Source organism: Magnolia sinica, chromosome 9, assembly GCF_029962835.1.
Source record: "Magnolia sinica isolate HGM2019 chromosome 9, MsV1, whole genome shotgun sequence".
Classification (NCBI taxonomy): Eukaryota; Viridiplantae; Streptophyta; class Magnoliopsida; order Magnoliales; family Magnoliaceae; genus Magnolia; species Magnolia sinica.
The window spans coordinates 18,702,440-18,720,394 of NC_080581.1; the positions used below are offsets into that span (position 1 = coordinate 18,702,440).

Below are 17,955 nucleotides of genomic sequence, written 5' to 3' on the forward strand. Positions count from 1 at the left end.
TGTAAGAGTTCTGCATGTGAGGAGGCGGATTGCTTGGGAAAGCCATTCCTAGGGAGTTTTTTTTTTTGGAAGATGCTTCCCAAAGGACGCAAGGAACTTGTTGCCACATGAAGTTAGGTGGGGCGTATTATGATGTTTGTTAGAAATTCACCCGTACGTCCATTTTGCCGGATCATGTCAAGACATGGGTTTAAAATTAAGGCAGATTCAAAACTCAAGTGGACTACAAAAATAGGAAAATACGAGGATGAAATGTCCATTGTTAAAACATGTGGGGTTACAAATGTTTTTGATCAGGCTAATATTTTTGTTTTTCAATTCATCCACATGGAAATAACTTTCCGAATGTATGGATGGTATGTAATCATCATGGTGGACTCTGGGAGGTTTCAAATGTAAGCATTATCCTACTTGTGCAGAACACTTAGTTTTGAATCTGCCTTATTTTATGAGCCCATGTCCTATTACAATATATGGCAAAACAGATGAACAGAATTTCTCACAAATATTATGGTGGACCCCACCTAGAAGTTCCCGTGGAAGGTTTTCACAATCCAGGTTCATGTTAGGACGATTACTTACCATTTTAAAATGGTGGTGAACTATCAGAAGAGTATTGTCGTTCACTACGTAACTATACCATCTTTCCGATTTCCAATCGCATTCATATCCGGCTATGCTCTAATTTTCTCGTCTCAAACCACATCCATGGATTCCGTCGCTTTCTCAAGGTTCCTGCCATTTCGTGGTTTTGCCACTCAAAGACAGTCGTGTTACTCCAAAGGTATGTATATTTTTCAACTGGCCTTTCTGTGTATATGTCCTTACAAAGATGTGCCGGACCGAAAGTAGTGCCCACCTGACATGTGTAGGCTGTTCATGATATGGGATTAATCGTTTTCAAGCCCCTCCCCAGATGAGGGGCTGGCCCGATTGGGCAGAGAGACCCAACTTAGGTCTTCCACGGCGTATTCGATCTTCCCAAATCATTCTGTAAATCTCTTTCTAGACAAAGTAGGAAGCGGATTGGCTGGTTTACCCCACACCAGCTATATAGCTGCTGTGTTGACGTCAGCAAGTTCTGTAGGTTTGATCATGAGGTATGTGTTATATCCAAACCGTCCATCCATATTTCGAGATAGTCTTAAGGCTTGAGACGAAAAATAAGACAGATCTAACTATCAAGTAGACCACACTGCAAAAACCAGTGAGGGATTGAACGTCTACCATTGAAACCCTTTTTAGGGTCACGGAAGTTTTGGATCAATATGAAATTAGTTTTTACTTGTATTCGTGACCTTATGAATATATTGGATGTAAAATAAATGTTATGGTGGGCCCTACAATTTGTTTAACGGTGAAAATGATTATCTCTGCTGCTATGTATGGTGTGGTCCAGATGATCTTTGGATATAATTTATTTTTTGGATAATACTCTAAAATAATCTCTAAAAATAGATAAACGGTGTAGATATAATAAGTACATCATTGTGGGGCCATGTAACTTTGATATCCTTTGAACCCTTTGTACAACTCGAGCTGGAGGAGCGATCGGTGGGAGGTACACCAACCCATCCGCTGGAAGCGGATTGCGTACCGAGTAACTCAGTACGCTTAGCGTACTGAGTAAATTCTTTGGGCCCACAGTCATACATACATTTTATCCACTCCGTCCATCCTTTTTACCAAATAATTTTAGTGAGTTATCCCAAAAATGAAACATATCTAAGGCATAAATGGAACACATCACCAGAAACAGTGTGAATTGAAATTCTACCGTTGAAAAGTTCTTAGGGACCACGAAAGTTTTAGATCAAGCTGATATTTGTGATTTCCCTTCATCCATGTCTGTGTGATCTTATGAATATCTTGGATGACAAATAAACATCACTGGGGGCCTTAGAAAGATATCAACGGAGGAAATCAATAGTTCCACTCTTTCCTGTGGTATTGTCCACTTGAGATTTGGATTATACTTCAATTTTGGGATCAACGACTAAAATGATCTGTAAAAACGGATGAACGGTGTGGATAAATGTCATGCACTCAATGTGGGCCCAACAAAGTTTACTCAGTACGATAAGAGCGTACTGAGTAACTCAGTACGCAATCCGTTTTCGTTAGACTGGATGATCGGAAGCGGATTCGCGGGTCTACCACACACCTTGGCTAGTGTGTTGACTTACCAAATTCTGTGGGTCCCATCATAAGGTATGTATTGTATTCAAACCGTTCGTCCATTTAGCGAGTTCGTTTTAAGGCTTTAGCCGAAAAATAAGAGAGATCCAAAGATTAAGTGGGCCACACTGTTAAAAGAAGTGGGGGTTGAACGTCTACCATTGAAACCCTTTTGGGGATCACCAACGTTTTGGATCAATATGATATTTATTTTTTGTCTTCATCAATGTCCTTGTGAGGTTATGAACTCAATATGATATTTGTTTTTCCTCTTCATCAATGTCTTTGTGACCTTATGAACGGATTGGATGGAAAATAAACGTTACTTTGGGTCATACGAATGTTTTAACGGTGAGAGTCATTGTTCCACTGGTATTTGTGGTGTGGTCCACTTGAACGTTGGATATGACTAATTTTTGAGATCATGGTCTAAAATGACCTCGAAAAGTGGATGAACGGTGTGGATATAATAAATACATCATTATGGGGGCCATGTAACTTTGACCTCCTTTGAACCGTTCATACAGCTCGGACATCGAGGAGCGTCCGCGCTCGTCTTCGCATAATACGTACACACAGTAACCAGGTCGGTGGTGTATGGTACACCAGCCAATCCGCTTCCGGGCTGATCGGGCTGGTGGGCACTCTTGTTCCTTTCTTCTTTTTCATTTTTTTTTTTTTTTTGTCCTTTGTGTTTAAGGAGCACATGACAAGTGCCATCGGGATTTATTTTTTTATTTTTTTTAATATCCGAGTGGTTGCCCGAATGCATTCATAGCTATTTATATTTTCCATATTTTTTATATATAAAAAAAACGGTTCCAATGGTCTGCATTCAATGTACGCATGGTAAAAATAAAAAATTAAAGAAAACCGTATCCAAAATCCAGCCCAGTTTGCTCATTACGTTCGCTCCGTACGTGTGGAGAAGGTAAAACGGCTAGAGGAAAAGATGATCAATGGTCTACATTCAATGTACGCATGTTGCCCACCGGTTGGCTTCGCCGAGAGAAGCTCTTGCCCATTAATGCTCGCTTGTGGCCCGGATCACCCGCCCAGGGGCAAATGGCATTTGCTGCCGCTTCTTCCTGGGAGGGTGATCGGAACTTATTATCAGTTGAGTACTGTTGATGCATAATTCTGATAGTACTCTTTATACAGCTTGATGCATAAATCTTGAGATCTATAAGATGAGACAAAGACAGAGACACTGGCTGCTACGGGACCTTATAATGCTAAAGTCAGATAACAAGTTAGGTCTAAGTAGAATATAAGGTTTTTGGACGTAAGATTACGCGTGACTTTCTCTATTGGAGGGGCACATATATATAGGGGTGTACATCGAGTCGAGCTAGCCTTATCTCGACTCGGCTCGAACACTGGCTGACCTCAGCTCGAACTCAGCTCGGCTCGGTCTTTGAGCCTGACTGGTCAGCTTAGCTTGGTTCGGTCAGTAGCTCAGGCCAGCTCGGGCCGAGTTCGAGCCAAGATCGAGCCGAGTTCACCATTGAAGCATTTTCACAAACACTTGAACTGCAACTTCAAAATCCCACTGTTTTACATGATGGAAATCTACAAGAAAAGAACATCCAACCTCACTTGTAGGAGAAGCTTCCGTTTCACCATCTCTGTTTTTCTAGTGCTTGTGAGAATGTTTCCGTCCACTATAGCTAAAATAAGGATCTCCCTTTTCTCGGTTCTGTCTCTCAATGACTCTGGAAATAAAGGGATACTGGACGAGCTGCGGGTTAGGGTTTTTTAAGAGGGAGGGATTTTTATTTTTATTTTTATTATTTTTTTTTTTTTTAAGGGAAGGAACGATTGGGAATGGAAGGGCCACCGCGCGGCAGGGACACCAGACGAACTGCGGGTTAGGATTTTTTGAGAGAGGGAAGAGGGAATGGCGTGCGGGTTAGGATTTTTTGAAAGGGAGAGAAGTTTTTTTTTTTTTTAAGGGAGAACGAGCGCCAAGCAGCTGCGGAATGGGATGGGAATTAAGTTAGGGTTTTAAAAGGGTGTATATATATATATATATATATATATATATATACTCGCATCGAGTTGAGCCGAGTCGAGTCGAGTCTCGGCTCTCGGCTCGAACTCAACTTCGATCCGAGTTGAGTTGAGCTTTTTCGAGTCAAGTCAAGCGAGTCAACTGAGCTAGCTCGGTTCGTGTACACCCCTACATATATATAGGTTACTTGATGGCGGTGTTAGGGATGACAATTGGATTCTTATTTTGAAGAACCTATATATGTGTGCCCCTTCTGCAAAAGGTATGTACAATCTTACATTAAAAACTTTTGGTTCTAAACCTATATATATATATATATATATATATATATATATATATATATAAGGTATGCACAATCTTACATCCCAAAAACCTTATATTGTAGTAGACTTAAATTTTTTTGTCTTAATTTGGAAGTTCCTGCTGCGGTCAAGGTCTCCATCTTTATCTCATCTTGCATGTCCAAGTGGTACAAGGAGGATGACTAAATTTTTGTATCGATTAGATTTTTGCATCAACAGGTAGTATGTGGATGGATCACATTTCAAAAAAACATGCTGAAAGGGTAATCCTGACCATCAGACTTCAGTCGTGATCAATTCAACGGTTGAAAGAAGATTTAGTAAAACATTCAAGTCCACCAACTGATGGTATCATCTTTTCATTGTGGTTTTTGATCCTGGGCTCAGCCACAATAGTTTCTAGCACATGGACGGTCAGGATTAGGGGATTATTATTGCATGTGGTGTGGGCCTTAGGAACTTATGGTTGCGATTAAGAGGAAATTTACAAAAAACTACCTAAATAAAAGAAAGTTTACATTCTGGTACGTTTGTCAAAAAGCTACCTACTTCCTTCCGTCAGCTCAGGTGGGCCCCACAGTGATGTTTATATAAAATCCTGGCCACCACAGGGTGTTTCCCCCCATGACGGAGAATAGTGGAATGATAATCAGTACCTCAACAGATTAATAAATAAAAATAAAAACTCCGATGACTTTTTTTTAAAAATAAAAATAAATCAGTAACTTATAAATTGTGTTTTTTTAATAAATAAATCAGTACCTGACAGATTAGAATATGACCATATACACTGTTCGTCATGGCCCGTCTGTCAGCTAATGAAGTGAAATCTGAACCGTTTAGCTGTAATCTGAAATACTTGAGTGGTTCCAGATCAAATCACACACTAGGATTTGTCAGTCAAGATCAATAGATCATGACCAAAGATGAATATTTCCCATCGATGAGATCTATGTGTAATAGGCCGAAATTCATACGCCCATGATGTGATTTAATTAAGAACATTTATGGGATGTTGGATTTCGACTTTTCCATCTGTTATATCTCTCCGGCACTGATGTCTTTGACGATACTTGCTAGTAGAGGATTCTTAGCATAAAAATGTTATGGTCAAATGAATTTTTGTTAACATTTTTTGTGACCATTCCTCCAATGAAATGGTCAGGATTGTGGTCTGCGTGATCTTTCAAGATTTGACCCACCCAAAGCATGGCCATTCGTTCACGTCCTGTGCACAAAAAGCAACTCGACTACTTCATATAGGTACTTGTAAGTACAGCTGGGAATCGGTCAGAATCGGATCGGATTGGGTCTAACTTGATCTGATCCAAAATCTCAATGGCTTGACCCGAACTTGATCCGATCCGGGACTAAGTCCGGGTCACTTGACTCGGACCGATCCGAAATGTGCATAGCCGGATCCGATCCAAGTCCAACTCGGTCAGGAAAACCGAGTCGGATCGGATTGGGCATGGTTTAGATCGGTCTAGATTATTAAAAAAATTAAAAAATTAAAAAAAAAATAATTTTTTCTTTTTAAAAAGTAAAAAATACTAACAAAATGGTGGTGCTTTGTGATAAGCGATGCCAATATGCCCACTTTGAAAATCGAATTCGGTTGCTTTTTGCCCATTGATTAAACTACAAGACAACAAATCCATGATCCCATATCTTGTATTGATCCTACTGTGGACTGACTAGAGTAGAAAGCCTGCCTAAGCCATCTTATCCATCCAATTGATACATATGATGGGAAAGAACATTGCTAATGGTGTGCATTGAAATGGAAAGAAATGGTCCAACAATTAGGTAGGTCAGATTGTACAATTTCATGAAAATCTAACATGCATATTCTGAGATAAAATGTAAAAAGAAAATAAACCATGTCCAAAATCAAAAGTACAAATGAACCTAACAATTAAAATGTACATACTGATTACTGAGTCATAGATTAGGTAAAAATTTCATACATTCAGTATCCTTTATTTGATGAATGCCTTTGTGATATGTAACTAAATGAACCTTGTCCATAATAGTAACTCCCTCCTCCACCTCCACCTCCACCTTTGTCGCCAGATTCATCATTCGCTTCTCTTTTTACTGATTCAACTGCAGGAAAACTCTTGTCCGACTCCGAGCTGGATATGTCAAAAAAATGGTCGTTCACCTCTATTAAATCGGATGGTGGGGATCCCTTCCCATCGTCCTCATTCACAGATGCAAGAAGTTTTTTCAGACGCTTTTTATTATCTGATTTGTACGGGATTCCTAACTGCCCATAAAATGCTACAAGACTTTTAAGAAACTTTGATGGTTTACTTGTGCCTGCTTCAACATCACGTTGTCTCAAAAGTGAATGTTGTCTGGTACTTCTTGATCTGGATGTCATTTGCAAGCTTTCTTTGACGGCCTCTTTATAATCCCGTTCTTCTTGTTCCCTTAAAATTCTCTCTTGTTCTTCTTCTCTACTAATTGTGGTTGTGGAATGCCTAGAACCAAAGCCAGAGGCAGTTGCAGTTCTTGATCTGGATGTCATTTGCAAGCTTTCTTTGACGGCCTCTTTATAATCCCGTTCTTCTTGTTCCCTTAAAATTCTCTCTTGTTCTTCTTCTCTACTAATTGTGGTTGTAGAATGCCTGGAACCAAAGCCAGAGACAGTTGTAGTTCCTCTGCTTAACCTTTCTTCATTTATAATAAATCTACTTCTATATATTTTTTAGTTAGTTGTATTAGTTGTAGTTGCAGGGTGAGGGGTGTAGGAAGTCTTCGGATTTGAATCAAGAATGACTCTAAATAAATCTTTGACTTCCTGAGGAGCTTTGCTACACCGTGCAACGTCTCCTCCCCGAGAAGCTAAATGTAATTTGAGCCGATTTGTTTTGTTGACAAACTGTTTTCCACACAACTTACATTTCAACTTTATCTTTCCATCTTGGGAGTAGACTTGGACTCCATAATCTCAAATATCCATCGATGCATCATCTTCCGACGACATATCTAGTGTATATCTGGTTAATTTAGGACAACAAAAAAAGTTAAAGTTATGAATGAACGCAATTACCCAACATTCAACAATATAATAAGAGATTTAAACAACATTATCTAATTGAACAGTACTAATGAAAAAAGTAAAATATTCATCCACCCATAAGCCATAACCATAATATTACAATGTAACTGGTTTAACAAAATTACAAATAACATGATATAACAGAAATACAAAGTCATATTGCAGCTGCAGGCACCGTCTCATCTATCTTATCACTCTCCTCTTCATCAAACTCCCCATCAACAGAGTTCTCTTTCCCCCACATCGGACGCAGCCAATCCTCAATACAAATGAGCGCTTTAACCGATTCAGGTGTAAGTGAGCTTCTATACTTGCTTACGACCCTACTCCCCGTACTAAAAGTAGATTCTGAAGCCACAGTTAATATGTTGGGTGCCATTAACGAGAGCACAGGCTACTGTAAAGTACCAAATCTCATCCTCCACCACTCCAAAATATCGAAATCATCACCTTTAGATTTTAGAACTAGAAGATCCTCCTTGAGATAATCTTCAAGTTTTGATCTAGGCGTCTGTATTTGAGTCTCTTTCCACTGTGCATAGTAAGACATGAAATCATCTATCGTGTCTTCTTGCGATGCATCAACTGCAGAACTAGAACCCACATGAGCAGATTGTTCTTTTGCGGCGCACACATACAAATTGTACAATTCAATGATCGCATCAGAAATCTTTTCAGCCTTAGCAGCACCCATCGCACCATGCAACTTACTACATATGAAGTCAAACATAATCATCTTGTATCGGGGATTAAGAACGACCGCAGCGCCTATTACTAGACTACACTCAGACCAATACTTATCAAACTTTACCTGTATACCCATGGTCATTAAATGTAGAAAGTCTTGTCCATTACTGCTTTTGCGCAAGGCATCTTTTACCTTTCAAAGTTCAGGCAGAAATATATTTGCTGTTGGATACTTACTGCCCAAAAATTTCTTCGTGCTATTGTAAAAAACAGAAAAGAACTTACCAACTGATTTAACTCTTGACCAATCATCTTCAGAAGGCAGCCAAACATACGCACTATCATGCTCCGCATAATGAGAGAATGCAGGTCTCAAATCTATCATTGAATCTAACATTTCAAAAGTTGAATTTCAACGTGTCGTGACATCCAACTTCATCGTTCTCTGAGTTGACAAATTCAACCACTTCACGATCTTATTCCATGCATGTAATTGTGAAGGAGACCTCCGTATATACTTCACACTCTTTCTTATGTTCTCGATCGTGGGATCAATTTTTTTAAGGTCATCTTGTACAATCAAGTTTAGGCTGTGGGCACAACACCTAACATGAAATATTTTCTACCAAAATACAGGTCACCGGTGGCGCTAAACTAGTTGCGCGAATTTGTTATCACATTATCATTTGCAGAGACATTGTCTAGAGTAATCGTGGAGATCTTCTTCTCAATTCCCCACTCCACAAGACATCTGTGTATGTAGTCTGCAATCATCAAACCACTGTGAGGAGGTGCAAGATAACGAAAGTTTATTATTCTCTTCCAAAGCCTCTATTCGGCATCAACGTAGTGAGCAGTTAGGGACATATACCCCTTTCTTTGATTGGATGTCGTCCACAAATCTGATGTCGGGCTAATTCGAAAAATCATTTCCAACTATCCTTTCAACTTGACCTTCTCGCCTTCATACATCTTCATACACACCCTCTTTATTGTTGTATGGGAGACCTTCTCGTATCTAGGATTAAGGTATTTGGCTAGTTCAACAAAAGCAGGACTCTCTACCATTTGAAATGGTCTTTCATCTGTAACAATTAAGTTGGTCGTCAACTCATTCACCAACTCTTTGTCATACTTGTAGATGGACACTGAAGGACCCACTGCAGATTGTGAAAATGAAAGTGTTTGTTGCCCTGCCGCACTTCTCACTTTTCTATAACACTTTGAATTATGTTTCCTCAACGTTGTGGTTGAACCATCTGATTGCTTAGTGTACTGAGACTTGTAGCACTTGCATTGTATCTTCATGGAGCTGTTCTTCAGGGTTATTTCTTCAAAATCGTCCCACACTGCCAACCTCTTTTTCGCTTTTCTTGCAACATGTGACTGTGTGGTACTAGCATCAACGACGTTGATGGGCACCTCTTCATGTTCAAGACCTAATCCTTCATCTTCAAGGATCATCGGTGATGTAATTGACCAACCACCCGGGGTATTGGAAAGACCCTCACTTTCCATTTGATAGTTGAAATATACTAAATCATATTAGCATTAGCAATCTAATGCTAAAAGAGTTATACTAAATCCTAAATTAGTTACATATCTAAGGTTGGATAGATTGTAATACTTTCATATTCCTATTTAAACGTCCACGCCGAAAATCCGGCAGCATCGCCCAATGCCTCTCCAGATAAGTTGATCTTACGTTACATTCCGATGCCAAATATCTAAAGCAATTAAAGATATTTGGCATTGGATACGAAACAAAATAAACATATCCAGAGAGAAATGAGGAGATAGACCGCGGATCAGGTATGAACATTTGAATAGATTATATGAAAGCATACTATCCATTTAATCTTAAACTGTCCAAAATGGGACATTTTGAGTGATTTCTATGCTACCAAAAATACACCATATCTATGTATGGCCATATAGAAATCCTCAAACGGGTAACTAATTATCTAACTCACAAATCACAATCACAACTCACAAATCACAATAATAATCTAATCAAAGAAAGCAATGTACACATTAAACTAAGTATACAATGCAGAATAATAAGATAAGAAAAAAAAGCAATGTATCCATATGTACGAGTCCTGTAGTGCCTACACTACAAGCATAGGTCAATTGATGCTCTCAAGAAAACCATTGTAGCTAGAATTGAATCATATTCATATGCACACAAATAACAAATAATTCTCTAACTAACAAATAACTTTCACAAAGCAAAATTGATTGATATTTTCATCTATTATAGCTAGAAATGAATCATATTAAGAGATTAATTGATATTTACAAGTTACTCCTTCCAAACATGTCCTTCCCAATTTCAAAGTGGGATTAGCAAGACAATCCCATTTAACACAACTTAATACCACTGGCCAAACAGGCCCTAATTCTCTAACTTACAAATAACAACCTTTATAATTGTCTAATTAACAGTTAACAACTAACCAACAAGGCAACAATAATAGGAAAAAAATTATAGAAATATCCTCAAATTAGCATTTTGTTAATAAAAGTAATCTGCCCCATCTACCCATCAGTTGGGCTCAACTATAGTAATCAGCCCCATCCTCAAATTAGCATTTTGTTAATAAAAGTAATCAGCCCCATCCACCCATCAGTTGGGCCCAACTATAGGAAACAGTCTATGATATAGATTTTACTAATAAAAGTAATCAGCCCCATCCACCTGCTGGATAATCATAATTTCTAAAATATAATTCCAATTAGTTAAAATGAGATTAACTCAATTTTCCCTTTTAATGTTTTATAAATATCATAATGGGTGGGACAACCTACTGGACTTGGTCAGCCAGTGGACTGTACGGGCACGGCACGCCTAGCCAGGGTGGGTTGCTGCTTGCGTTCGGGTAGAGAAAATCCATCCAGCCAGTGGCCCACACAGGTCGGATCGGGTTACTGCCTGCGTTCGGGCAAACGATTCAGCCAATGGACAGCATGGCAGCATTCGAGTAGAGACGATCCAACCAGGGTGGACCGGTAGCGATGAGCGGCCCATGGCTGGCCGACGAGCCACGACCGCACAACGGTCCATCACAATGGGACCGTGCTCCTAAAATCATAAAAATATATCATACAATGCATTGATCGAGTAGCCGAGTGGGTCCTACCTTGAATGGAGAGACTCGAGTGGTCGGATCGGGATCGGGAGTGGCCTGATGAGTGTGCCGGGCTGCGGAGTGTAGTTTGGAGTGACCGGATCGGGATCGAGATGGGCAGATGGCTGCCTGTGTTCGAGTAGAGAGGTCGGATAGCGTCCAGCGGGTAGGGATTTTGGGAATTTAGGGTTCGACGCTCATTCGGGTGAGGGTAGAAAGGGGGAAAAAAGGGTAGGGTAAAAAATAAAATTAGGTAAAAGTAATATATGTATCTTAGGGGTAAAATAGTAAATAATTAAATATATATTAATAAAAATACTAGACCCAGTCCGGATAGGTATGGATCCGAACTCGACCCGAAAAGCTTTCAGATCTAGACTGCCCTACTCGATCCGCATCAAACCAAGCCGTCGGATCGGTTCGGATCAGGTCGGATCTAGTCAGATCGGGTTGGATCCACCGGATCGGGTCAGGATTGCCCAGCTTTACTTGTAAGTGAAGTTGTGTAAGTAGTAAGTCGACTCCCAAAAGACTCATCTAATAGGCACTTACATAAAGTAGTTGAGTTGCTTTTTTTGCACGCCACGGTGATCAGCAGCCACTTGTTTCCAGTTTTGTGTCAATGACCACACTCAACTACTAGAGTACATGTGGCCACTTACGCTATTGATGCCCAAACACCACTAACAAGGGCACATTTGGACTGAAAATTACTTTACATAAGCTACTTATGCCTCAAGTAACTTTCCTTGGTTTCTACTTATTCAAGATATTTGGTAAACAACATACTTACCAGCCAAAAGTAAAAAAGTATGTTTAGTATTCAATATCACATAATTACTTATTCCTTAATTTTGTTCAGTTCACCCTCCATCATGTGGGCTAGCCTTGATGTGGACAATTAATTATGTTGGGCCCACCTTGGCCCCGTCTTCAATGTGAACCTTCCATCGTGTGGGGACAACCATCAATGTGGACCATCCACCTTACGAGGACTACCTTCCACACAAGTTATGCATCATGCAAGGCCACCTTAGATGTGGGTCATCCATCATGTGCGAAATTGGATGTTAATTGTCCATCATGCAGGGCCCACCTTTAATGTGGATCGTCCATCATGCAAGGCCTAACTTTGAAGTGGGCCATCCATTATGTTAGGCCCACCTCGAATGTGGGTCATTCATCTTTAAGGGCCTACTTTTTATATGACTTGTCCTCATGTGGGGCCCACATTAATATGAATCATCCATCATGTGGAGCCCACCATCAATGTTAACATCCATCATGTGGGGCCCACCTTCAATATCCACTGCCCATCATGTGGTTCCCACCTTTGATGTGGACTATCCATTGTGTGGGTCCCACCTTCGATGTGGGCCATCCATCATTCAGGGCCTGACTTAGATGTGGGCCATGCATCATTAGGGGCCAACCCATGATGCGGATCTGCCAGTATATGTAGGGGTACACACGGGTCGGTTCGGTCCGGTTCTTGGGTGAAACGGGAATCGAACCGTTCCTAACGGTTCTAGGATATTCGGAACCGGAACCGAACCGTTAGCACCCTAGAACCGAACCGGAACCGGACCGTTAAAAGAGTTTCGGTTCCGGATCAGTTCCACGGTTCTAGGCTTTTTATGATCCAGCCCAATTACATTTTTTATTTTATAATTTAGCCCGTGTCCATTGATGTTGTGATCCATTTGATGAATGGTTTAGATATTGTTTAAGGTATACAAAAATACATTTATGGAAACAATCAAATGGTGCATTATAAACCATAAATCATGAGTCAAATATGGAAACAATTAAAGGGTTTTTGATTCGGTTCCAAGTTCGGTTCCAGGTTCGTTTCCACGGTTCGGTTCCGCGGTTCGGATCCATGGTTCGGTTCTATGGATTGGTTCATGGTTCAGTTCGGTTCTACATACTCCCAAACCAAGAATCGAACCGATGTAATCGGTTCTTTGATTTTTGGAACCAAAACCAGAACCGGTGCACTCTAGAACCGAACCAAACCTGACCGTTTGGTCGGTTCCGGTCCGGTTCCACTGTTCTACCAGTTTGATGTGCACCCCTAATTATATGGGCCCACCTATGATGCGGGTCATCTATTATGAGGCCCACCTTAATGTGGGTCATCCATCATGTGGGGCCCACCTTCAATGTTCATTGTCCGTCTTGTGGAGCACACCTTTATTGTATACCGTCCATCATGCTGGGCCTCCTTTGATATGGACCATCCATCACATAGATGAGAGGGAGAAAGAAGTAAGAAAGTCAAAAAGAAAATTAGAAAAAAAAAACCTGTGGGAACAAGTAAGTTTCATCACATAAGTTACTTCTACGATGGCACTCACCAAATTAACTTGTATTAAAAAAGTAACTCACTGACTTGATAGGTTAAAAGATAATAACTTATTAAATAGAACCCAAACAAGCCTCATGTAACTTACCTATAAATCACTTACTAGTTGCACATTTTATAAGCATCCTAACAACCTCTAATGGTGGATATTGTTTAAAGTTACTTATTGGATATTACCCAAATAGGCCTTAAGTAACGTACCTATAAATCACCTACCACTTACACAACTTACAAGCATCCAAACGACCTCCAATGGTGGATATTGTTGACAGAGATAAAAGGTTGAGGTTGTTGTTGTTATTGTTGTTGTTCAATTTGGACGTGTGGCCACACATGTAATGAATGACCCGAATTCGATTAACTGTGTGTGATTAGGAATAATGTTGGGCGTGTCGGAGTTGTACTCAACTCGAATCAATTGCACGTTTGTGACCCCAAGTGTTGAACTATCCAGATTAGGATTTGACCTATGAAGGTTAATCTAACTGTTCAACCACCAATTGTTACAATGATCAAGCGATTTAAAAAGAAAAGTGTTACTCTTTCAAAATGGGATCATTTTGCCTTGAGATAAGGACTTTTCTTTCAATGGTGATAGTGTATCAAGTTTCTCAATAAATTAATAATGGATGGAAAAGATTAAATAGGGTTGGTCGTATTTTATTGGTTTGAATGTAGAACAGTATAATCAACAGAAAAGAAAAATAAACCAAGCAGTGAAAAAAATAAATACCTATGATTACTTGTGTTGGAAAATGACTGTGGAAAAATACTAGAAGGTCATGAGATAGTCGTGGTGTGAAGTTAGCAGAATGTGATCAGTGATCTGCCAAGTAAGGACTCGGTGATCGGGATCCGATGATGGTGATCGTGGATAATTTACCTACTCTTAGGGTGTATTGCAGCGATGACGTTAGATAAAAGCAGATCTAAACTAAGATTGTTAACTTGTTGCATCATGGTTGGACGAGTAAAATATCTAAACTAAAAAAGTAAACTAAGGAGTAAAATTGCATGTGGTGTAGGATACCACAACTACACACGGAAGCTTGACAGAGCTATAGAATGGTGGCTATGTCCGAGAGGGGGGCTGATTAAGACTAAATAATTTGTTTACCAATTAACACAATTGATTACTTAAACTAATATGCCAATATAAACTAAAGCAATTTAATAATAACGCTTCCAAGCCAATAGTAGTCCAATCACTTAGACTACAAAAGATGTAACATGCTAAGCAACTAGTCTATATATGATAGTGTACATATGTGTGTGGGATGTGTTAACTATTAACTCCTAACATTCATCTAATCATGCATACATATAAGTCATTAATCAATCACATAAGCATAATTAAACAAGTGCTTAAAAGACAATCTCAAACACAAGTATGTTTGGTGGTTTAGTTTCCTTACTCGACTTACGGTGGACGCACTCAACCCATGAGTGTACCGGATTTCACTATCGGAGGTTTTAAATCAGGATCACCTCTAACCTTTACAGCCCTACCTAAAGACCTACCACATACTTACCCGCATCATTGGCCTACACAAGGACTTACCATGTACATAGCGTGTTAGTGGACTAGATAAGGACTTACTTAGTGTACACTCCTGCCGGAGGCTCCCGCAAGAGACCTTAGTTTTCAATCGGCTAACCAGCAACCTTAGTCCTAGTCCAAGGTCCTACGTTTTCTCCTGTCGGAGGCTCCCATAGATACTAACACATACACACTCGTGTCTGGTGAATTCGGCCCTACACAAGAGCCTAGGTCTTAAAAATCTATCGAGTTTGAGTCACAAACTCTTACCCTCAATCCTACACAAGGAAAGAGAGTATGGACTCACTACATGACACTTGTTGAAGCTTCTTCAAGACTCTCCTGTGCTTGAATTAGCTCTTCAATTGCTCTCCCAATCGTTGATGCCGATGTGTTACTAATGCTTCATCTCCTTCGGTCGTTTGCCTTGCATATGAAGTACCAATGAGGTGACCAAGGCAAGGGAGGATGGGTGAATCTCGTACAACTCATGGGAATGTTATGATTTTAGTGAATTCTCATAGAAGGGTCTTCTAAAGAGTTTATACAATGATTTGACTATAGGCATAGTGTCTAATCTCCAGAGAGGTGGGAGTTCATCCATATCTTCGAACAGGAGCATGGAATGCTCAGTAAGTGAAGGATCACAAGAAGATTGACATGAAACTCGTAGGATGAAGGTCTAGGATGTGTGGTATGAGTGAAAAAACACATAACCTCTATTAGCTAAAAACCCCCTTCCAATGCCTAAAGATCCAAATGTAATATTTATAACAAAAGTGTCACGCCCCGAAAAAATTGGTACTCAAGTACGGAGAATCCGATTTCAAATTTCTAGGTGTGAACATAACAAAAATGCATGTGGGTGAGTTCCCATATGCTTGCGTAGTCTGGTTAACATTCGCATATGATTAAAATCAGAGTAGCTTTAAAATCAGCGGTATTAAAAGTTAAGCAGAGGTAACCAAAACCGGAAATATATGGCTAATATTCAAAATATACAATTTTAAAAGTGATATCTGCCCAACTGAGGATTATACAAGCCATAATATACATACCCAAAATGATTAAAGTGTGAACATTTTAGTTTTTGTCCCATCCTCTAAAACATAATGGTGGTGGTGCAAGTGAATCTAAACCTACCCGTCTGAGATCTCAATGGTACCTACATCAATAATATTGCCTGTTTGGTGTTTTAAAACACTGTTCCAGGTGAGAATGAGTAGCTAACTTAGTGGTTCTATTAGTTCTGAGTTACACATGTTATTGACTCAATCAGTGTAGGTAATGATAAACAAGAAATCAACCACTTCTTAAATACTCTTTTTAAATGCATGAATGAGATTATGAAATGATGCATACGCCTTACAATCCAAGGCTCCCTCATAAGCGACTTTAATGCCTATTTCACAAATGCTAACACTCCTTCATCACGTGACTCTAATGCCAAATCGCAACAACCTAATCTAGTGCAATGCGATTGATATGTATGACTAGCCAAGTGATTATTAATCACATTCATACAATAGATTGGCGAAGCTAAGATATTGTCATTATATCATGAGTCTCTACCTAGAACACGAGGCTCGGTGCATCCATAGTGACTCCTCACCTATGTCCCTTCATCCATTTTAAGGTTCACCACCCAAGCGACAACTCCCTAGCCAATGCGAGATTAACACTAGCCCGACCGACTGGATCGACCGATCTCAAACGACCCGGATGACACATTTCAGATGACACGAGGTTAGTCACCTCATCAACATGTGGAGGACGACCACAATTGATGCAAAAGTTGTTACCCAAACACAATTGTGGTACGGTTGCGATTATAGAGAATGCTAGTGTATTGTATATGTGGTTAGTGGCCCATGGTTAGTGGCCCTTTTAGTCCTTTTTAGTGTAAGTGAATGTGCACACTTCCATCTTCTCCTGCAGTGTACTATATGCTTTATTATAATAAACATTATGTGTTAGGGCAAGCAAGCCCAACACAACATCTCTCTCAAACTCTCCTCCTTCTCTGTCAATATTCTCATCTTTTCTTCACATGATTATCATCAAATCATTCTCTACTTGGTATTAGAGAATAGATCCAGGCATTCCGCATCCAACAAATTAAGAGGCGACATATCACCTTGCTAACGTCAGCAGCCGTATGGTTGAGTCAACGTTGTACAAACATATGGAATCTGTTTGAGCTAAAAGTTTAGGGGTTTGATAGATCTTGATTTTAGAAGATTTGGCATGATTTTTTCAGAATTTTTTGGGCCTCCTTTCATGGTATTTTGGGCGAAATAGAGAAATTCGAAAATCGGACCCATCTTCCATTTTTCTTCGATCTACCTCAAATCGGTAATCTTTTCTTTGGTTTCTTTGCTCAAGATGGACCGAAATCTCCCTCCCAAGCTACCCATGGAGGATTTTTTACTTAAGATCAATATTTGAGAGGTTTTCAACCTCAAACGAACATGTGGTTGGGCCATTTTTCACTCGGTTGGGCCTTTTTTTTACTGAGTTTCATGGTATTTTGGATGATTGATATTTATTTGAGGTTTATATCTTATTATCTTGAAGGATTGAGTGAGATAGAGTTGTTTGAATCAATCCTTCTTGGCGTAGGGCCTCTCTTGGCATAGGTTTATCTCTCTTGGACTCTCCTATG

At 39.7% G+C, this 17,955-nt stretch overlaps 1 protein-coding gene across 2 annotated transcripts in view; it reads left to right on the forward strand.

Moving 5' to 3' along the window:
* Positions 1-675: 675 nt before the first annotated feature.
* Positions 676-17,955, forward strand: part of LOC131257010 (homogentisate phytyltransferase 1, chloroplastic-like) — an 85,634-nt gene continuing 68,354 nt past the window's right edge. For both annotated transcript variants that reach the window (XM_058258162.1, XM_058258163.1), the window contains exon 1: positions 676-784. In XM_058258162.1, coding sequence (XP_058114145.1) covers positions 709-784 — 76 coding nt within the window. In that variant the 5' untranslated portion in view covers positions 676-708. The remainder of the gene's footprint in view (positions 785-17,955) is intronic.